The following is a 23,631-nucleotide window of genomic DNA, read 5'->3' on the forward strand; positions in this document are numbered from 1 at the left end:
ATCTTTTATGTTTTGATTTCTTAGTTAAGTATTCATATTCAACTTTAATCTCACGCAGATACTGACTGGCTTTTTAGGAAGCGTGTCTATTATAGTGATTTATCTTAGACCATCATCAAATACAATGCATACTTTTACTTGTCTTAAGAAAACCACATAAATATGGTTTCCTAGAACTATTTTTCTTTTTTTCTAGAACTTTCTTGGTCTTAAAACTGTATTACGCAAAACATTTCACGTTCTACCTTTACCCTTCCCTAAGGCTTGTGAGTTTCCACATCTGTGACTCTTACTAGGATTGAGGATTTGAATACATACAGAATAAAGTGGGACTCCATGCCTTTTATGGCTCTGCTGTTGTATTTCCCTGCCCTAAGTGCTAGAACACTTTTGCTTTCTTCCCACTTGTTGAGAAATCCACCTGCTACTTCCTGAGTGCTAGCATTAGGAAAATGATCTGATTTATGCAAAAGGATATACCAATGAATAACTTATGGTTTATTTTTAACATTTAGAATGCAAATGTTGGCATCTTAAACATTGTGATGCTTTTCATTTTGTGACTGTGGTCTAATGATAGTTTGCTGTTTTGTAGTAAAATTCATTTACAAACATTTACATATATACATATATATTTACAAATATTTACGCGTATACATATTTCTTAAAAGATGGTTTTAAAGATACATCACGGATTAGAAAAATATCCTCATTTACTGTCCCTTTTACAGTAAGTACAGCATAGCACTATATGCTTTATGAAATTTTAGGTTAACAGGAAAGATTTCCATCTACTCTGGTCTGTGTAACACTTAAAGAAGTAAAAGAATAAGTGAGGGAGTAAAATGAAATATTCTTCATAAATAGAGACAATAGCTCTCTATATTTATCATTTGAAACATTTATCTTTTAGTGTTGATTAATTTGTGTTAATCCATTTCTACAGTGGATAAGAATAGTCTCCTTTGGCTAATTTAACAATTCAATATTATTTATTAAATGACTGCTCTATGGAGTACACTACGCTAAGTGCTACAATGCATCAAAAAAGTTATAAACTATCATATAGTCCTTGCTTTTCAGAAGCTTAAATTCTAAATAGAAAAAATTACAGAAAAATAAATACAGTATATGTTTAGGTATTTTTAAAACAATGAGAGAAAACAACAGGCTTTTGGAATTCAGAGGACTAAGGGTGAATTTATGGTTGATAGAAAGAGGTTAAGATTTCTCAAGATGATAGCATGTAAAATGGCCTTAAGGAATCAGTAGCATGTCAACAGATGGAAATGGGGGGAACAGGGATTTCAGGAGCCCGGGAACCCTGAAGACAGTACCTACTTAAATTCCCAGGTCTTGTACCTCCCTGCTCAGAAACAGAAACACAAAAATAAAGTGTGACAAAACAAATTAAAACTTCCTTGCCTCCTGTTGGAAGCTAGAGATCTTGAGTCCTGAAAAAGAAATGAAGGTGATTGAAGCCGTATGTCTATAATCTTGGTGAAGGGTCAAAAGTCCAATTCCTAAAAAGAAGTTTGCATCCCTTGGAGCACCTGTGGATGTCCTCATTACTGACCAGGTGGATCCTCAAGACAGATTGCTGGACTGTCCTGACTCTAGCAGCTCAGGGAAGTTCCAATTATTATATTAACCATTCTCCCATCACAAAGGAAATGAGAACTTGGCTAAGAATCGGATCCTTAAACCATACCCGAGAACACAAAACATCCACTCCATATCCTAGCAGCTGTTAGTGTGTGTGTGTATGTATATGTGGGTGTGTGTAATTGTAGTTAAATATTTCATAGAAGAGTTAGAAGACAAACCTACAGAATTCTCCCATTTAGTAGAGTAAAAAGAGTAAGTGATATCATATAGGACAAAAAGGTAAATTTACTGTGTCAACCCAGTAGACTCAATCTCTCTAGTAAGGGTTTTTTTTTTTTTTTTTTTTTTTAAAAAAAAAAAAAAGAAAGAAAGAAATGGAGAAATATTTTCCACATCTGAAGAATATAAGCCTCTGGATTGAAAGAGCTCATTGAGTACCCAACACAATGAATGAAAAGAAACACACACACACAAAGGCATTGCATTCTGAAATTTCAGAACGCCAGAGGTAAAAATTGTAAAAGCATCCAGAAGAAATAAAAAAGAGAGAAAACAGATCTAGGTCACATGTAAGTAATAGGAATTCTCAACTTCAACATGAAATGGTAAACATTAGACCAAAGCTCTCAAAATTCTGATTGAAAATCATTTTTTTCAGCCTCAAATTCGCTACCCAACCAATTAAGTATGAGACAATGGTTTAAAATTTTCCAGTCACATAAATGTCCAATACAATATCACGTTATATTGTTTCAAAAACATTAAATTTGAACATAATTATGAGAATAATCAGACAAATTCAGAATGTGGTATGGCATACAAAACGGTTGGTTTGAACTACTTGAAAAAGTTAATTTTAAGGGAAGCAATAAAAGGTTGGAGAACTATGCGAGCTTTAAAAATACGAAACAGATATAATCATTGAATGCAATTCAAAATTCTTTATTGAATTCTGATTTTTTTAAAATAGCTATGCAAGATTAAAATAGCTGCAACATTCATACATGCTTGGGACGATTGTAGAAATTTGACTAGGGACTTCACAGTATTGTGAAATTCTTGTGATTTTTAAGGAGTAATAATATATTTATGTAGAAGAATGTCCCTACAGTCAAAAGATAGAAGCTGAAGTATTTAGGGATAAAATATCATGTTTCTGGTACTAATTTGCAAATAGTTTCTTAAAAGATGTATATATAAGATAACACAAAGCAGACAAAATGTCAATAATTGTTGAATCTAGGTGAAGGGTAGGTGAGTTTCCATTGACCTCTTATTCCTACTTTTGTATAATTAAAATTTATCACCAAAAAATAGAAAAGCTGCAGTGAGTAGGGGGTAGTGTAAGGCTAAGCAAGAGAGAATCAAAACATTTTTCTATCTCTTAATAGAAATTATTGAAAGAGATGTTTTGGCAAGAAATTAAAGCAAGGAAAAGATGGAATCTGGCCAAAAGGAATTCACTGACAGTAATGGTGAAAGAGGCCTTAGGAAATCACCTTGGTCTTCAGGCCTAGAAATTCGTGAACCAAAGCACGATGACACAGTTCTTCAGGAGATAGTCTCCATGTTACACACAAAAACATTATGGATCAGCTGATGTCTCTGAATCTTAGAAATATTACTGCTAGTTTAATATGACCATTGGGACAATTGATGAAGACATTTCTAAATATTTGGAAAACCAAGAAAATAATAAGATGAATGAACAATTATTAACTTTGGGAGAAAGGAAAAGGTGTATGAGAATAAAAACAGAATTATATTAATTTATGTTTTAAGAGATATGAATAAATAGTATTATTTATATAAATATATATTATTAATATTGATATTGACTGATAAAAATTATGATGAAACTGTATTGGGAAGATAAGTATAAAAGGAAATAATAGAAGTAAATGTAACAACCTGAATGGCCAGCCAATAGAAAATGACAACATTTATAAATCCAACAACAATAACTTAGATATATTACTTAATAACACAAAAATAAATTATAAAATAATAGATGAAAATACTGAAACAGTGCTGAAGGTTAAAGGAGAATAAGACAAGGAACTACTGTTTTGGGGACATAAGCTTGTTTTTACTATTTGTAAATAATCTGCATGTAATTTTTTATAATTACTAAAATTAGCTTTAGGATATTAAAATTAGCTTTAGAATCTATAGGGACTAATTAGAGTATCCAAGGATCAAATGGAGAAACTATTTCATACTGCAGAACAAAAATATAATGAAATACAAGAAATGGAAGTTAGATTTAGAAAACTTCATATGTAAATAATAGCATGACATAAAGGTTAAACCACATGAAAAATTTTTAAAGTTCCTTAAGTTAATAAATATATTAGTCTTTTCATTACTTAAATGTGTTAATCAAGATTAATGTCAAAGATTGCACATGTAGGTATTTTCTGTTGGAACTCTTGAACAAAATAAAGAGAGATTTGTGAGCCTCTAGACTGAAAAGAAGTTATAAATTGGTAGAATGGGGTGGAAGTTTATTCCAGGGAAAGAGATCCGCCAGCACCAGGCACAAAAACCTGAAGATTTTTCCAGAAGTAGGGAATAATCGAGATGGATGACTTCTGTTTAAAATTAATGACCACAAAGAGAAACAAAACTAAATCATTCAAGGTGATTGATAACTAGAGTGTATATATAATTACTAGCTTATTTGCACATGCTGCTGTGACAAATCTGTGTTAGCTTTGTTAGTGTAATTTACTCAAGTAATCTCATCACACATTATGAGATTTAAAAATTATATAAAGTACACAAAGTCTTTTTCTTTTTGCTTTTTTTTTTTTTTTTTTGTTAATACAGAGTTTTGCTCTAATCATCAGGCTGGAGTGCACTGCTGTGATCTCAGCTCACTGCAACATCCACCTCCCATGTTCAAGTGATTCTCCTGCCTCAGCCTCCTGAGTAGCTAGGATTTCAGGCACACACCAATACGACAAGCTAAATTTTTTTTTTTTAATTTCTTCATAGATACGGGGTTTCTCTATGTTGGCCAGGCAGGACTCAAACTCCCAACCTCATTGGTCTGCCTACCTTGGCCTCCCAAAGTGCTGGGATTACAAGTGTGAGCCACCGAGACTGGTCATAAAGTCTTTATTTCACTCATTCTTTTCATTTTGCTTTTATTTATTTAATCAGTAATGATTCCATAATTTTTACCAAAAGTTAACCACAATTTAAGGGTCATGTACCTCATAATTTCTATCTTAATTGTGATTATTAAAAGGAGAAGAAAAAACTCCCAGTGGAGTAGTAGCAAACACATTAGCACCCCATTCGGTAATCATAGTTGTTCTTATCTACCCAAATAGAAAAACTTATTTTGAATTTCTATATTTTTTATTGTACTTTAAGTTCGGGGGTACATGTGCAGAACATGCAGGTTTGTTATATGGGTATACATGTGCCATGGTGGTTGGCTGCATCTATCACCCCATCATCTACATTAGGTATTCCTCCTAATGCTATCCTTTCCCTAGCCCCCGAGCCCCCAACAAGCCCTGGTGTGTGATGTTCCCCTCCCTGTGTCCAAGTGTTCTCATTGTTCAACTCCAACTTATGAGTGAGAACATGCACGTTTGGTTTTCTGTTCTTGTGCTAGTTTGCTGAGAATGATGGTTTCCAGCTTCATCCATGTCGCTGCAAAGGACATTAAATAATCCTTTTTTATGCTGCATTGTATTCCACAGTGTATATGTGCTACATTTTCTTTATCTAGTCTATCATTGATGGGCATTTGTGTTGATTCCAAGTCTTTGCTATTGTGAACACTGCTACAATAAACATATGTGTATATGTGTCTTTATAAGACAATGATTTATATTTTTTTGGGTATATACCCAGTAATGGGATTGCTGGATCAAATGGTATTTCTAGTTCTAGATCCTTGAGGAATCCCCACACTGTCTTCCACAATGACTGAATCAATTTAAACTCCCACCAGTGGTATAAAAGTGTTCCTATTTCTCCCCATCCTCTCCAGCATCTGTTGTCTCCAGATTTTTAAATGATAGCCATTCTAACTGGCGTGAGATGGTATCTCAATGTGATTTTGATTTGCAATTCTATAATGACCATTGATGATGAGGGGTTTTTTTCGTATATTTGCTGGCTGCATAAATGTCTTCTTTTGAGAAGTGTCTGTTTATATCCTTCCCCCACTTTTTGATGGTTTTTTTTGTTTGTTTGTTTTTTGTTTTTTGGAAATTTGCTTAAGTTCTTTGTTGATTCTGAATATAAGCCCTTTGACAGACTGGTAGATTGCAAAAAATCTCTCCCATTCTGTAGGTTGCCTTTTCACTCTGATAATAGTATCTTTTGCTATGTAGACGCTCTTTAGTTTACTTAGATCCCATTGGTCTATTTTGGCTTTTGTTGTCATTGCTTTTGGTGTTTGAGGCATGAAGTCTTTGCTCATGCCTATGTCCTAAATGGTATTGCCTAGGTTTTCCTCTAGAGTTTGCATGGTTTTAGGTCTTACATTTAAATCTTTAATCCATCTTGAGTTAATTTTTGTATGAGGTGTAAGGAAGGAATCCAGTTTCAGCTTTCTGCATATGGCTAGCCAGTTTTCTCAATACCATTTATTAAATAGGGAATCATTTTCCCATTGCTTTTTTTTGTCAAGTTTATTGAAGATCAGATGGTTGAAGATCAACAGCCTTGCATCCCGGGAATGAAGTTGACTTGATCGTAATGGATAGGCTTCTAGATGTGCTGTTGGATTCGGTTTGCCACTGTTTTACTGAGGATTTTTGCATTGATGTTCATCAGGGATGTTGGCCTGAAATGTTCTTTTTTAGTTATGTCTCTGCCAGGTTTTAGTATCAGGATGATATTGGCCTCATAAAATGAGTTAGGGAGGGTCGCCTCTTTTTCTATTGTTTGGAATAGTTTCAGAAGGAATGGTACCAGTTTCTCTTTGTACCTTTGGTAGAATTCAGCTGTGAAACCATCTGGTCCTGGACATTTTTGGTTCGTAGGCTATTAATTGCTGCTTCATTTTCAGACCTTGTTATTGGTCTGTGCAGGGATTCAACTTCTTCCTTGTTTAGTCTTAGAAGGGTTTAAATGTCCAGGAATTTATCAATTTCTTCTAGATTTTCTGTTTTATTTGCATAAAGGTCTTTATAGTATTCTCTGATGGAAGTTTGTATTTCTATGGGATTCGAGGCGATATTTCCTTTATCATTTTTTTATTGAATCTATTTGATTCTTCTCTCTTTTCTTCTTTATTAGTCTGGCTAGTATTCTATCTATTTTGGCAATCTTTTCAAAAAAACAGCTTTTGGATTCACTGATTTTTTTGAAGGTTTTTTTTGTGTCTCTATCTCGTTTAGTCCTGTTCCAAAGTTAGTTATTTCTCATCTTCTGCTGGTTTTAGAATTTGTTTGTTCTTCTTCTCTAGTTCTTTTAATTGTAACATTAAGGTGTCAATTTTAGATCTCTCCTGCTTTCTCCTTTGGGCATTTAGTGTTATAAACTTCCTTCCATACACTGCTTTAAATATGTCCCAGACATCTGGTACATTGTGTCTTCGTTGTCATTGATTTCAAAGAACATCTTTATTTCTGCCTTCATTTCATTGTTTATCCAGTTGTCGTTCAGGAGCAGGTTGTTCAGTGTCCATGTAGTTGTGCGGCTTTGAGTGTGTCTCTTAAAAGTGTGTTCTAATTTGATTACACTGTGGTCTGAGAGACTGCTTGGTATGATTTCCATCCTTTGCATTTGCTGAGGAGTATTTTATTTCCAATTATGTAGTCAGTTTTAGAATAAGTGCAGTGTGGTGCTGAGAGGAATATATATTTTGTGGATTTGGGGTGGAGCGTTCTGTAGATGTCTGTTAGGTCTGCTTGGTCTAGACATGAGTTCAAGTCCTGTTTATCCTTGTTAGTTTTCTGTTTTGTTGATCTAATATTGACAGTAGGGTTAAAGTCTCCCACTATTATTGTGTAGAAGTCTAAGTTTTTGTAGTTCTCTAAGAACTTGCTCTATGAATCTGTGTGCTCTTGCATTGGGTACATATATATTTAGGAAAGTTAGCCCTTGTTGTCGCATTGATCCCTTTTCCATTATGCCTTTTCTTGTCTCTTTTGATCTTTTATTGTTTAAAGTTTATTTTATCAGAGACTAGGATTGCAACTCCTGCTTTTTTTTTTTTTTTTTTTTTTTTTTTGCTTTCTATTTGCTTGGTAAATATTCCTCCATTCCTTTACTTTGAGACTATATGTGTCTTTGCATGTGAGATGGGTCTCCTGAATACAGCATGCTGATGGGTCTTGACTCTTTATCCATTTGCCAGTCTGTGTCTTTTAATTGGGGCATTTAGCCCGTTTACATTTAAGGTTAACATTGTTATGTGTGAATTTGATCCTGCCATTATGATGCTAGCTGGCATTATTTTGCCCATTAGTTTATGCAGTTTCTTCCTAGCACAGATGGTATTTACAGTTTGGTATGTTTTTGTAGTAGCTGAACCAGTTGTTCCTTTCCATGTTTGGTGCTTCTTTCAGGAGCTCTTCTAAGACAGACCTATGATGACAAAATCTCTCAATACTTGCTTGTCGATAAAGAACTCTATTTCTCCTTTGCACTTGAAGCTTAGTTTGGCTGCATATGAAATTCTGGGTTGAAAATTCTCTTCTTTAAGCATGTTGAATATTGGCTCCCACTCTCTTCTGGTTTATAGGGTTTCTGCAGAGAGATCCACTCTGAGTCTGATGGCCTTCCCTTTGTGGGTATCCTGACCTTTCTCTCTGGCTGCACTTAGCATTTTTTCCTTGATTTCAACCTTGGTGAATCTGACGATTATGTATCTTGGGGTTGCTCTTCTGAAGTAGTGTCTTTGTGGTGTTGTCTGTACTTCCTTAATTGGAATGTTGCCCTGCCTCGCTAGGTGGCAGAAGTTCTCCTGGATAAAATCCTGAAGAGTGTTTCTAACTTGGTTTCATTCTCCCCTTCACTTTCAAGTATACCAATCAAACACAGATTTGATCTTTAATATAATCGCATATTTCTTGGAGTCTGTTTCATTTTTCACTTTTTTGTCTCTAATCTAGTCTTCTTTATTTCATTGAGTTGATCTTCAATTTCTGATGTCCTTGCTTCCTTTCAATCGATTCAGGTATTAAAACTTGTATATACTTCACAAAGTTCTCTTGCTGTGTTTTTAAGCTCCATCAGGTCATTTATGTTCTTCTCTAAACTGGTTATTCTAGTTAGCAATTCATCTAACTTTTTTTCAAGGTTCTTAGCATCCTTGCATTGGGTTAGAACATGCTCCTATAGCTTGTAGGAGTTTGTTTTATCTACCTTCTGAAGCCTGCTTCTGTTAGTTCATCACACTCATTCTCCACCCAATTTTGTTCTCTTGCTGGTGAGGAGCTGTGATCCCTTAAAGAAGAAATGTTCTGATTTTTGGAGTTTCCAGCCTTTTTGTGCTGGTTTCTTCCCATCTTCGTGGATTTATCTTCCTTTGGTCTTTGAGGTCAGTGACCTTTGGATTAGGTCTCTGAGTGTTCATCCTTTTTGTTTATGTTGAAACTATTTCTTTCTGTTTGTTAGTTTTCCTTCTAATAGGCTGCTCTGCTTCAGGTCTACTGGAGTTTGATGGAGGTCTACTACAGACTCTGCTTGCCTGGTTATCACTGGTGGAGTCTGCAAAACAGCAAATATTGCTGCCTGTTCCTTCCTCTGCTGGCTTCGTCCCACAGGAATATCTTCCAGATGCCAATCAGAGCTCTCCTGTATGCAGTGTCTGTCAGCCCCTACTGGGAGCTGTCTTTCAGTCAGGATACACAGGTGTCAGGGACTGACTTGAGGAGGCAGTCTGTCCCTTATCAGCACTCAAACACTGTGTTGGAAAGTCTCCTGCTCTCTTCAGAGCTGCCAGGCAGGGATGCTTAGGTCTGCTGAAGCTGTACCCACCACAGTCCCTTTTCCTAGGTGTTCTGTCCCAGGAATATGGGGGCTTTGTCTATAAGTCCCTCATAGGCTGCTGCCTTTTTTCAGAAATGCCCTGCCCAGCAAGGACATCTAATGAGACAGTGCTTGCAGCTTCTGGGCTGTGTTGGGCTCTGCACAGTCAGTTTTCCCAGCAGCTTTGCTTACACTGTGAGGTTGAAACCACCTACTCCAGCCTCAGATATGGCAGACACTCCTCCCCCAACCAAGTGCAAAGGTCCCAGATCGAGCTCAGACTGCTGTGCTGGCTGCAAGAATTTCAAGCCAGTGGAGCTTAACTTGCTGGTCTCAGTGGAGGTGGGGCCTGCCAAGCCAGACCACTTGGCTCCCTGGCTTCAGCCTCCTTTCCAGGGGAATGAAAAGTTCTGTCTTGCTGGTGTTCCATTTGCCATGGGTGTATAAAAAAAAAACTGCAGCTACCTTGGTTTGCTTATACTGCTGCCCAGTTTTGTGCTAGAAACCCAGGGCCCTGGTGGTTGTGTATGTACTAAAGGGAATCTCCTGGTCCGTGGGTTGTGAAGACAATGTGGAAAATGCAGTATCTAGGCTGGAGTGCAGGAAACTGTCTCTAATGAGTTTCCTTGGCTAGGAGAGGGAGTTCCCTGGCCCCTTGCACTTCTCAGGTGAGGCAACAGCCCACCCTACTCTGGCCCACCCTCCTGGGGCTGCCCTCACTGTTCAACCAGTCCCAGTGAGATGAACTAGGTACCTCATTTGTAAATGTGGAAATCACCCACCTTCTGCATTAGTCTTGCTGGGAGCTGCAGACCAGAGCTGTTCCTATTTGACCAACTTGATCAGGGATTCAAAGCTTGAATTTCTTAAATAGTATTATTATTGATGAAAATGCTAAATAAGCCTTAGAGTAGGTATTGCTGCTTTAATGATATGCTGAATTTAATTAATAAACATTAATACCTGATCAGTGAAATATTATTTAAGGTTATGTGAGAATTGTTAATCTAGTAAAATTTGATATATGGTTACTTACCAAACATAAAAATTAAACCAAGATCACATTGTATAAAATTGTGCTAACTGAAAACAGAACAAAGTTAATCAAATTAATTTCTAAAAGGTGTTTCAACCATTTTGTGTCTCAGGGTTATGATGATGGCTACGGGGGTGAATATGATGACCAAACCTATGAGGCTTATGATAACAGCTATGCGACCCAAACACAAAGGTAAGGCATTTGCTGTCTAAAGCATCCTTCTCAGGATTATCTCTAATCAATTTTGTTTCTTGAATCTGAATGTCAGTTATTTCATGTGAGAATTTCTAGTAGTGTATTTTCTCCATTATCAGTCTGAATTATTAAGTTGCTTACCAGACTGTGAGAGGTAAAATATAATGATCCTGCAACTACAAACAATGAAATAGTGTGTTACTCTGAGACTGGATGATTATGGTAACCAAACAACTCATTAAATAAGCTTGTATTTAACTAAATAATGTTATTTTTAGATTTTTTTTAAAAAGACAATAATAAAAGTAAGGCACTTGTTCAATTTGCCTTTTTTTCCTAAAATCTCTTACTTATTTGTAAAAAGGTAATAAAATGTCCTTGGTACTCAGGAAAGAGGGAAATTCTTCAAATATCTTAGGGAATCAAGAATTCCTTTGCTTCTTTGATAGATCTTTTGTTGATTGTTGAATATATCTCTATAGATTGACCCAAAATTTGTGATATCATTTTTTACTTCTTTAAAATCAGATTTATTGAAATGTTATTTATATGTAATAAGATTTACCCATTTAGAATACAGCTGTATACATTTGGCAGATGCAAACTACTGTGTAATGACCACCAAAATTAAGACATAGAGCATTTTCACCATCCAAAAATACTTCTTCATGGCCCTTTGTAGTCAACTCCTCCCTCTTCCTCAGGCCCTGGAAAGCAACTATCTGTTTTTTACTAACATAGTTTTATCTTCTCTAGAATGGTTTGTAAGTCGAAGCAAAACAATAAGGTAACCTTTTGAGTCTGGCTTTTATTTTTTGTTAATATGAATAAAATTGGTTTAAAACAAAGGCATTTTTAGAAAACTCAATCACTCAAGTTTTTTTTTTCCCATAAAAAGTTACACATTTCATAGGAAAATACAGGAGGTCTGTGATAGTTAAGTGAGTCTCCCATTTATGTGACTGACAGAAGCCAATGGACCTTATTGTTACAAAATCATTATAGCATTGATCATTTATTGACCAACTTTATTGGCACCCTAGGAGACTTAATAAGCCTCCTTTAGGACTTAAGTAATATTTGAGTGAGAAGAAGTGGCAAAGAAAAAAACAACTTTAAGGTCATTATAGATTAGAGGAAATCTACATGTATTGCAGAAATTTGGATTTTCCATGGCCTGAGTGACAGCACAGTAAAAAAAAAAGGGGGAAATTTTATTTAGAGAGAATATTGTGGGCAATTAGAAAAAAGATGAGTGTGAATTGATACCCCTAAAGCTAAGCATGACTTAAGTTATTGCTATGGAAATGGCCATCATTGACACTGAGTAATTGGTTAATTTGTAATATGTTAAATAGAGAAGCCATCATGAGCCAAGAGTTTCTGGGGTAATATCTTAATTGTCCCAATTACGTATTGGAAAACAGCACAGTTATTTAGGCTTTGGGTAAGTTTTGCATCACATTACAGACACTGAACAGAGTATTGTTTGCAAATTGGCTGCATATTTAGACCATCTGCTAATATTTTCAATCAAATTGTTAGTTTATCATTATACATTAGCACATGAAATTGTGATAACAAAGTTCCATAACTGGTTTCAGAAACCCTTGATAGAAAGTGTAGTTACCACACACTACAAACACAATTAGAAGAGACTAAAATAATTCCTTGATGCAGCTCTGTAGAGCTACATTTAAATAGAAGAAATTTTGGAATAATTAAGTAAAAATGAGGGACTTTCTTTTCTGATCAGATTTAAATGGGCTTAAATGACCCTAAGAAAAGAAAATAAAAATATAGGATTAAGATAATTTAGCTTTTAATATTTAAAAAGTGAATATTAGAATTGTTGAACACACACATATATACATAAAGTAATGGCTATAAACAATAATTTTATAATAAAACTTGCTTTAAAAAATAATTTATATGTAAAAAGACATTTTCTAAACACTTCTGCTACCTTTCCTGGCTCCTTTCCTATCTACTCAATTTTTATAGCTAAATTCTTCCCATCCTTCCAGCCCCAGCTCAAAAGCCAACTCTTGTAAAAAGTCTTACCTTTGTTATGTTTCAGGGAATAATCTGTTACTGCCCTGAATTCCAGTAGCACCACATATTTACTTTTCTATAGCATTTATTTATCTGTCTTACACTGGGATTAATTATGCATATGTCCCTTATCATTTTTGCTATTTGTTCAAAATCCTTTTCTAATATAGCCTCGTGTCCTTCACAATACCATGTACGAGGTCTTTCATGGGGTGTGAACTGAAGGGATAATTGTTGAGTACGTGAATGTCAAGCATAATATTTTCTACACTATGCGGATACAAAGCAAGAGCCTCATTCTTCAAAGAGAATACAAAATTCAGAATCACATAAATCACATTTACTGACATAATGTTTATGTGCTTCTCTGATACTTTACTGTTAAATCAGAGGGACAAAGAAAGTAGGTGATGAAATTAGTTGCAGTGATATTAATGATCTATATTACAATAATGATAAAATGCCTATTTTGGTCAAAATTATATCCTCAATACTAGTATAGTTTCTGGAACACTAGAGGTTCTCAATGAAGAGTCATTAGATAACTAAATGAAAAATGAGTAAATGCATTAATGAGTGAAATAATTTTTTCAGAAAACTCTGTGATAAAGAATATGCCAACTTCTAATAGCAATGGATATACACTAGAGTACTTTTAGATAAGATATTTAATGCCTGCCTTTAGATTATTTCTTTTTTAAATCAGTTGGATTTGATCAATATTAAATTTTGTTCTCTAAAAGACACTTACTTAATAAAATCGCAAGCCACAAACTGTGAAGCAATATTAGCAAAATATATATTTCTAAAGAATATATTTGATTGTATCCAAAATATGCAAAAATGACTAAAACTTTAGAATCAAATAAATAAAATGACTTTTAAAAATGGGCAAAAAACGAGCAAACATTTCACCAAATAAGATATTCAAATTGCAAATAAGAATGTAAAAATATGTTCAACATCATTATTCAGTAGGAAACTTGAAATTAAAACCATAATTAGATACTAGTACACAGATTGTAGAATGGCTAACATTAAACAGATTGAATTATCAAATGTCCGTGAGGATGTAGAGCAACTGCAACCCTCATACACGGCTGATAGGGATGTACAACTGTAAACCAGTTTGGAAAACAACTAGGCAGTTGCTTATAAAGTTGACCTACATTTACCATATGACCCGGCAATTCTTCGCTTTGTTTTGGCCCAAGTGAAATGAAAACATGTATCTATCATGGAGGTTATTGTACAGATTACTTCATTACTCAGGTATTAAGCCTTGTACTGTCAGTTATCTTTCCTGATCCTCTCCCTCCTCCCAAAGGCCAAAAGGTCCCAGTGTGTGTTGTTCTCCTCTGTGTGCCCATATGTTATCATCATTTAGCTCCCACTTATAAGTGGGAATGTGTGGTATTTTGTTTTCTGTTTCTGTGTTAGTTTGCCTAAGGATAATGGCCTCCAGCTCCATCCATGTCCTTGCAAAGACATGATCTAGTTCTTTTTTATGACTTCACAGTATTCCATGGTATGTATATATGTGTGTGTGTGTGTGTGTGTGTGTGTGTGTGTGTGTGTGTGTTTTCTTTATCCAGCCTATCATGATGGGTATTTAGGTTGATGCCTTGTCTTTGTTATTGTGACTAGTGCTGCAGTGAACATACGGGTGCATGTGTCTTTATAATAGAATGATTTATATTCCTTTGGGTATATGCCCAGTAATTGGATTGCTGGGTAGAATGGTATCTATGTTTTAGTTCTTTGAGGAATCACTACATTGTCTTCCACAATGGCTGCACTAACTTAGTAACAAACTTGCACTTGTACCCCTGAACTTAAAAGTTTAAAAACATATATATATATATATATATATATATATATATATATATATATATATATATATAATATAATATAATATAAAGAATGAGACAAAGTCACCCAAATAGCGTTGTGAACATATTTGGAGTATCTATTTATCAATGTATCATCTTTTTATCTATCTTTCATGTGTGTTAATACATCTACCTATATTTGAAATGATATATTGCAAACTGTTTGGAAATTTAATTTTAACTCTTGAGCACGTAAGAACATCTTTCTATGTTAATAAATGCATGTCCACAACATAATCTTTAATGGCTGTAGATTGTTTCATTGTATGATTGGATCACAATTTAATCATTCTAATACAGTTAACTGTTTATTTTCAGTTTTCCATAACTCTAAACAGATATGTGATTCATATCTTTGTAGCTAAGTATCTTTTTTTCTTCAACTTTTATTTTAAATTCAGGGGTCCACGTGCAGGATGTTCAGGTGCATTACACAGGTAAACAAGTGCCATGCTGGTTTGCTGCACAGACCATCCCATCACCTAGGTATTAAGTCCAGCATCCATTAGCTTTTCTTCTTGATGCCCTCCCTCCAACCCAGTATGATATTGGCTATGAGTTTGTATTTCTGTGGGGTCAGTGGTGATATCGCCCTTATCATTTCTGATTGTGTTCATTTGATTGTTTTTCTTCTTTATTAGTGTAGCTGCAGTCTGTTTTATTGTTTCAAAAAAAAAAAAAAAACAGCTCCTGGATTCATTGATTTTCTGAAGGGCTTTTCAAGTCTTTATTCCTATCACTTCCACTTTCGCCTTGGTTATTCCTGTCTCCTACGAGCTTTGGAGTTTGTTTGCTCTTGGTTCTCTAATTCTTTTAGTTGAAATTTTACACTGTTGACTTGAGATCTTTCTAGCTTTTTACTATGGGCATTTAGTACTATAAATTTCCCTTTTAACACCACTTTAGCTGTGTCCCAGAGATTCTGGTACATTGTCTCTTTGTTCTTACTAGTTTCCAAAAAGTTCTTGATTTCTACCTTATTTACCCAAAAGTCATTCAGGATCAGTTGTTCATTTTCCATGTAGTTGTCTGATTTTTAGGGAATTTCTTAATCTTGAGATCAAGTTTGATTGCAGTGTGGTCTGAGACACAGTTGTGATTTCCATTCTTTTGCACCTGCTGAGGAATGTTTTATTTCTGATCATGTGCTCAATTTTAGAATAACTGTCAGATCACAATGAGAAGAATGTATATTCTTTTGTTTTGGGGTGGAGAGTTCTGTCTGTATCTACTAAGTCAACTTGATACAGAGCTGAGTTCCTGAATATCTTTATTTTCTGTTTTGATGATCTGTCTAATATTGTCAGTTCAATGTTAATGTCTCCCACTACTATTGTGTGGTAGTTCTAAGTCTCCTTGTATTGGGTGCATATATATTTATGATAGTGCTTCCTGTTGAGTTAAACCCTTTACTATTATGTAATGCCTTTCTTTGTCAGTTTTGATTTTTGTTGGTTTAAAGTCTATTTTGTCAGAAACTAGGATTATAACTCATTTTTTTTTTTGTTTTCCATTTTCTTTTCCTCCCTTTATTTTGAGCCTATGTGTGTCTCTGAACATGAGATGGATCTAAGACAGGATACTAATGGGTCTTGGCTGTTTATCCTGCTTGCCATTCTGTGTCTTTTAATTGGGACAATTCATCCATTTACATTTAAAGTTAGTATTGTTATACATGAATTTATCCTGTCATCATTATGCTAGCTGATTATTTTGCTGATTTGTTCACATGGTTGCTTCATAGTGTCACTGGTCTATACTTCTGTGTGTTTTTGCAGTGGCTAGTAATGGTTTTTTCTTTCCATATTTAGTGTATTTTTAGGAGCTCTTGCAATGCAGACCTGGTGGTGACAAATTCCCTCCACGTTTCCTTGTTGAAAAGGATATTATTTCTCCATCACTTATGAAGCTTAGTTTGACCAGGTATGAAATTCTGGATTGGAAGTTCTTTTCTTTAACAGTGTTGACTATTGGCCCCTGATCTCTTCAGACTTATAGGGTTTCCACTAAGAGGTTCTCCATTAGTCTGATAGGCTTGGCTTTGCAGCTGACCTACCCTTTCTCTCTGGCTGCCCTTAAATTCTTTTTCTTTCACTTCAAGCTTGGAAAATCTGGTGATTATGTGTCTTGGGGTTGATCTTCTCATGGAGTATCTTACTGGGGTTTTCTACATTTCCTATATTTGAATGTTGGCCTGTGTTGCTAGGTTGGGGAAGTTCTTCTGGATAATGTCTTAGTTTTCCAACTTGGTTCCATTCTCCCTCTCTTTCACGAACCCCCTCAGTCATAGGTTTGCTCTCTTTAAATAATCCCTTATTTCTCAGAGGTTTTGTTCAGTCTTTTTCATTCTTTTTTCTCTAGTCTTGTATTCCTCTCATTTCAAAAGATAGTCTTCGAACTCTGAGATTCTTTCATCCACTCGATCTGTTCTGCCATTTATACTTGTAACTGCATTGTGAAGTTCTGGTATTGGGTTTTTCAGCTTCATCAGGTCAGTAATGTTCATCTCTGAAGTGGCTATTCTGCCTATCAGCTTCTGTATTGTTTTCCTGTAATTCTTAGCTTCTTTGAAATTGGTTTACAGCTTGCTTCTTTAGCTCAACAAAATGTGTTGAGGGGACTCTTCCTTGTCCAAACAGTTTGTATTCTCCAAAGCTGGCAGGCTGGAACAGCCGAGTCTACTGAACTACAACGAGGGCAGCTGCCCTTCCCGGAGTTCCATCCTAAGGAGAGATCAGATCTCTAGAGAACCCTTGCTGGAATGGCTGAAGCCTCCACAGGGAGATCCCACCTAGTGAGGAGGAATGAATCAGGGTCCTGCTTAAAGAAATAGTCTGTCCACAGTCTAGTAAGGTAGCTGTGCTGCATTGTGGGTGATCCTTCCTCATCTAGACTGTTTGTATTCTCCAAATCCACAAGCTGGAGCAACCAAGTCTACCAAAACACTGAGAGGGAGACTACCACTCCCCCTAGCAACTTGGTTCTGATTCAGGCCAACTCCAGCCTCTTGCCATTGGCTGGCTGGAATTCCAAGCCAGTGGGTCTTAACTTGTGAGGGGCTGTGGAAGTGGTGTTTGCAGAATGCTGCTGCTCAGCTTCCTGGATCCAGCCCCTTTTCTAAGGATGTGTACAGATGGATCCCTGCCTTGCCAGGGATCCTGGGGCTCTAGTATATCAAACTCCTGGGTCTCGCAGAATTCCTTGAAACCGGAAAATGGAAGTTGCAGTCAGCCGGGATCGCACCACTGCACTGCAGCCTGACAATAAAGTGAGACTCTGTCTCCAAAACAACAACAACAACAACTACTACTCCTGCATCTCTGGGCGTATCTGAGTGGCTGCTTTGCCTAGACTCCACACAGCTCTGTGTGTCGGACCCAAGGGTCTGATTGCATGAACTCACAAGGGGATCTCCTGATCTACTGGTCGCAAAGATCCATGAGAGAAGCTGGTTTCTCCAGTGGGGTTGCACAATCATGCAACACTTCCCTTTGCTGGAGGTGGGGGTTTCTTGGGCTCTGTGCTGCCATCGTCCCACCCTGCTTTTCTTCATTTTCCATGGGTGGTTTGTGTAGTTAGTCCCAATGTGAGAACCTGCATATTTCAGGTCAAGGTGCTGAATTCATTCACTGCTTTCATTCCTCTCTTTGAGTGCCGTGGACTGTAGCTGCTTTTAACTGGCCATATTCTCTGGTCTCCCTAGATTATTTGTTTTGGTCCAAATACACCAGCAGAACGTAAGATTAGTGGTTCAGTTAAAGAAGCACTTATTATATTATTGTATCTGTCAGATAATGTACTAACCATATAGTAACAATTCTTAATGTTTTAAATACATTTTAATGTCTCCTCCTAAAAATACAAACACGTATATACACAGACATACTTAAACAAATATAAGTCAAATAACAAGAGAGCAAGTATGGGAATTAGGAGTGGAGAAAGTTCATTTTTTACAAGAATCAGTGTAGAATTCTCTTTCTTTTCAAATTGTGGCTTTTTTGGTGGACTTTGAAATGTAAGATTTGGATTCCTAGAGGAAAATGTTTCCGAAGCAGTAAAATAAAGAGAAATATATAATTATAATCATCATCCAGCATTTACAAACAATCTTAATATTATTTTACCATTGTTACAGTCTAAATCAGAAGAAATGCTGATTTTGAGTCGTGAAAATAAAACAGTAGAATATGTGTGACTTAGAAGAATTAAGATAAAAATCTTTAGAGAAAATGGTCTTTAATTGACTAGTTAACATAGATGAACATAAAATTTGTGAGATTATAAAATAGAATCTGGCAAATGCTTAAATGGAATAATTATATCATCCTCAGTAGAGATTCCAGAGGAGGTTCACAAGGTAACACCCTACACAGGTTCACCTGAAGTTCAGCAGCTATAACAACTTTAATTAATCCCCAGTTACCTTGCAAGGTATTGTTAGTTCAGGAAAATTTCAAATGGATTATAAAACGTGCGTCACCAAAGAATCCTCAGGAAGCAGCTCAGCTGAATGGCATTAATGACTGGTAAAGATGACATTGATAGAAGGGCCTCTGATCATCATCTTTTTCTCTTCGCTGTATCTGTGAGGAGAAAAAGTAAATAAACAAATTGATGAGTTTATTATGCAAGCTTCAAATTACTGCTAGTATTGCAGTTTCCAGGGAAACTCACATACTCAAAGTTTTGGCTTAAGACAAGTTACATCCTGGGATTAATACCTTTAATTGGACCAAACATTTAAATTCTGTTCGTGTTCTGATATGCTGTTTTTTACATACTCCTCAAAGACTAGTATTTTCAAAGATCAACCTTTTGCAATCTTGGAAATTCACAAGATTCTGTAAACATTTCCGAATGTCCAAATTAAGAAGGAAAAAAAAAAACAACTATACGGAACCAAATTATACATGTAAAAAAAAGTTATTTTCATTTACTTAGATACAAATGGTAATATTGCAAACAAAAGCCAAAAGACCAATTCAGATCTTTGATTCTAATTAATTTGGATGTGAAATGTTAAAAATTTATAATCTTCTAATGTAAAATTTTAACTGTAGATTGGTATAATAGGCAAAATATCAAAATAGAAACCTTTGCTTTTCTTAAATAATGAACCAAGTGAGAAACTCACACAACCTAGAAAAAGGCTCCCTTCTGTGGGGATGTGCTAGGAGAGCAAAGATGTCTAGATACAGATAGACATATAGATATAGATTAGATATAGATAGATACCTCCCTGTGAAATAGAAGGCAGTAGTTACAAAGTTTTCTAAAATTATAGCCCTTTTTGAATATCTGTAGCTGTCAAGGCTGAAACAGTAGGGGGGAAAAATTAGACTCCTAAATTAGGAAAATTTGTGGAGAGTTTAAACAGGGAACCACAATGGACAATTTAGTTCCCTGAAGACAGTATCCCTAAGGTAAGGTGCTCCACTGCCAAAAATAGGAATAAAAGAGAGACAGAGGAAGCTGCAGGAGAGGCCACCTGACAGGAACTGAGACTTCTGCTTCAGAATGGCAACCACGGCCATCCCGAAGGAGGAAGTACAGGGAGTGTGGACCCTGAGCTCACTCTTCTTCCTCCTGCCAGTTTCCGATCATTGCTCCTGCTAGATGGACCCATTAGAAAGCATAGGAAAACAGATCCAATAGAAGGTGCTACCATTAGTCATCCCCTAGGTAGAGAACAGGATGGAAGCGGGAATGGAAGTGGGAAGGCAAATCTAAGAGATCCAGGACATCTAAAATTTTTAATCACACTTCAATAAGTTGTAACTGTACATACTGGTGTCAGTTGCTTGAACTTGTAAATGATGATAAGAAATTGTTATGGAAACCATAATGCTTTTAAATGCAATTTGTATTTTATTTACAAGAAAGCAAAAGAAAGTTAGAATATACAGTGAATATACATATCTACACTTGGTGGAAAAATAGGTTCTCAGGCCTCTTGCACGAACTTCTTAGCTCCTAAAGGGTCAGAGCCTATAGGATGGGATCCACTGCTTTTTTTGCAAAAGGTTACTTGTAGCTATTGGCTTACAATAGCTAACAATCATTTTGTGCTGCTAAGCTGTGTTTGGAGGTGCTTTATCTCATTTAATCCCCGCAACAACGTATGAGGCAGGCATTTTCCCCCCATTTTATATAGAAAAAAACTTAAGTTTTATAAATGCTAAGTGATTTTTACAAGTACAATACATCGTAATAGTAAATGTTGGGTTCAGACCCATATATACCAACTCCACAGTCTGAGACATAAAGACCAACAAATACTACCTGAAAACCTAAATCAATTCAGACTTCCATTATGTACCTCAAAAGGCCAGAGAGAATATGCATTTAATATAAGAAAATAAAGAATATGGATTTATCTGCATGCAAAGTTCTAACCAAAAGACACTTCTGAGCAAGAAAAAAAGAAGAAATTATTTACTGTTTTTAGGCTATAAGTTTAATGTAAGCCCTTACATTTGATACTGAGTCTACAGAAATCCCTCTAATGAAAACTAAAGTGTGAGGCACTGCAGTTACCCAGTAACTTAATAAAAGTTATAATATTAAGTATATAACAGCTTGTAATATTCATTTAAGTGGCATTGTTCACTATAAAGTCATTCACCCTCATTTTGTAATTTAATTCCCTTATGTCTCAGTGCTATAGTCTATGATGAGATTGAATTTACAGAAGGTTATTGGATTTAAATATTTTCCCACAGTTATTCTACAAGTTAGTTGTATTTTCCTGCCATCTATAGACCTCTGCATGCATAAACAGTAGATTTGATGTTGTTTGAAGTTACCTTAGCAGTATGAGAATTCAGGTGTGGAAAAACACTATTTTTTTTCTCTTTTTTAGTTCTTATTTGACATATTTATTTTAGGCACGTTAGAAAACTACTGTTAGTTTTAGGAAAGAAACAATGTGTTTCCTCAAATTATCATTAAGTATGCATTTGATTTGTTGAGTTTTTAATTAATTTAAGGTTAATTTTGCAATAGCTAAACTGCTTGCCTAAGTAGTTTAAATACAGTTTGTATTTAAAAGTAGACCATTAAAATACTTTGTATGAAACTCTAATAAGAGTTAGAAAAACCATTTTCTCTGCTCACATGAATGACAAGTCTCTCAAGAAAATCTAAGGAAGCATTTTAGATAGTAACTAAAACCTGCTTAATCATTTATTGAGATCAAGGCATGTCAACATGTCAGTCATTTCCCCTCACCAGGTTAATTTAGGATTGGAAACATTCCTCAGGAGGAAACAAGAAGGTATTGGGGTAAACCATACACAATCAGTGCTTCAAAAATAGGAAGCATTAGATCATCTTAAATACTGAAAGAACCTGATATGTTGCAAAAAGCCCAGCATTAAGGACAGGTAAAGAATCTAAGGTAACATTCTGGTTCACTGGTAGGTGAAGAGAAGCCTAGCTTCCCCCCGGCAAAAAAACAAAACAAAAAAAAAACAAAAAGAATAAGTTTACCATATGAATAACATATTTAAGGGATCAGGAATGTTTATGAATGCATATGACTGTCAAAGTATGCAACAAAAATTGGTGGAGACTGTGGCAGACTGAAACGCATGTGCCCTATCTAAAGTGACTATCATTTTCTCAGTCTTAGGATATTGTGGCCATGTATTCTATGTTTGAAAAAAAAAAAAAATGGAGGTCAGTAGTGTTTGAAAAGCTGGACTTCTTCGGGAGGAAAAAATAACAAACAGTTACTATTCCTGCATTAAGAAACTACCCCAAAACCTAGTAATAAAGAATAACCATTTTTACTATGCTCAGGGATTTTGTGGGCATCTGGAGTCTAAACAAGGTACAACAAGAGTGGCTTGTTTCTGCTCCACTATGTCTGGGGCTTCTCAATGACTAAAATGTGAAATCACCTAGGGATGCTTCTCTCATATGATATGTAGCAGTTGGTGCTGGCTGTCAGCTTGTCCTTTAATTAGCACTGTTGCATGGAACACCCATACAGTCCTCTCCATGTCACTTAGGCTTCCTCATAGCATGGCAGCTCAGGCTACCAGATATGAGTATCCCAAAAAGCAAAAGAGAAGTTGCATTATTTTTTATGATTTGGTCTCATTCCATTAGTTGCAAGCACCTCACAAGTTCAGCCAGATTCAAGAGAAGGGATAATAGCCTTTACCTGTCAGTGGGTGACAGCATAGTTCAGGAATAGAAAAAAAAATGTTGTAGCCATTTTTTTAAAATGTAACCTGCTGCATCAGTTTTTCTGTGCTATACTCGAGTTTTAGATGCTGGCAACTAATTTAAAGAAATTAAACACTTTAAGGATTCAGACATATCTATAGATAACCATGGTCCTGAATTTCTAAATTCTGTTCGACACAAAATAATCAAGACAGAGAAAAAAAAAATCAGTATACAGGAAATGCTTCCAAGGGCACAGTAGGAAGGACGTACTAAAATACAGGGGACTATGTGTAAACAATTAAAGACAGAATTCAAATAAACAGATAACATGTGATAAGTACTGTGTTAGAAGGATGTGTTAGAGGATATGAGAGAGCATGGGAGGTCATGCAGGTAGAGGGTTAAGAGAAAATACCACAAGGCTTCCCAGAAGAGCTCATGCCAGGCTGGAATTGTAATGGTAAGTAAAACATAGGTTAAGTTCCTCATCCCGTGCAAAGACAAAGAAATGAGAAAATGATTCATTGCTAAGGAACTACATTTCCTTTAGGCAGATAAGACTTTTGGAAGTATTGGGGCATATAGCTGAGGCAATAGGAAGGAAACAAGAAAGATTAAACATACCAATAAAAAAAAAAAATAAGAAAAAAGGTGGTATTTGGGTGGAGTTTGAGGTTATCATCAAATCTAGAAATTAGCAAGACCAAATTCATC

The 23,631-nt window shown here is 35.7% G+C and overlaps 1 protein-coding gene across 7 annotated transcripts in view; it reads left to right on the forward strand.

Moving 5' to 3' along the window:
- Window positions 1-23,631, forward strand: part of KHDRBS2 (KH RNA binding domain containing, signal transduction associated 2) — a 609,247-nt gene that overhangs the window by 534,585 nt on the left and 51,031 nt on the right. For all 7 annotated transcript variants that reach the window (XR_012517327.1, XR_012517329.1, XR_012517330.1 and 4 more), the window contains exon 7: window positions 10,704-10,786. Coding sequence is in view for 1 of the 7 variants with exons in the window: in XM_003926360.3 (XP_003926409.1) it covers window positions 10,704-10,786 (83 nt within the window). In the remaining 6 variants the exon portion in view is untranslated. The remainder of the gene's footprint in view (window positions 1-10,703; window positions 10,787-23,631) is intronic.

Source organism: Saimiri boliviensis, chromosome 4 (assembly GCF_048565385.1).
Source record: "Saimiri boliviensis isolate mSaiBol1 chromosome 4, mSaiBol1.pri, whole genome shotgun sequence".
Lineage (NCBI taxonomy): Eukaryota > Metazoa > Chordata > Mammalia > Primates > Cebidae > Saimiri > Saimiri boliviensis.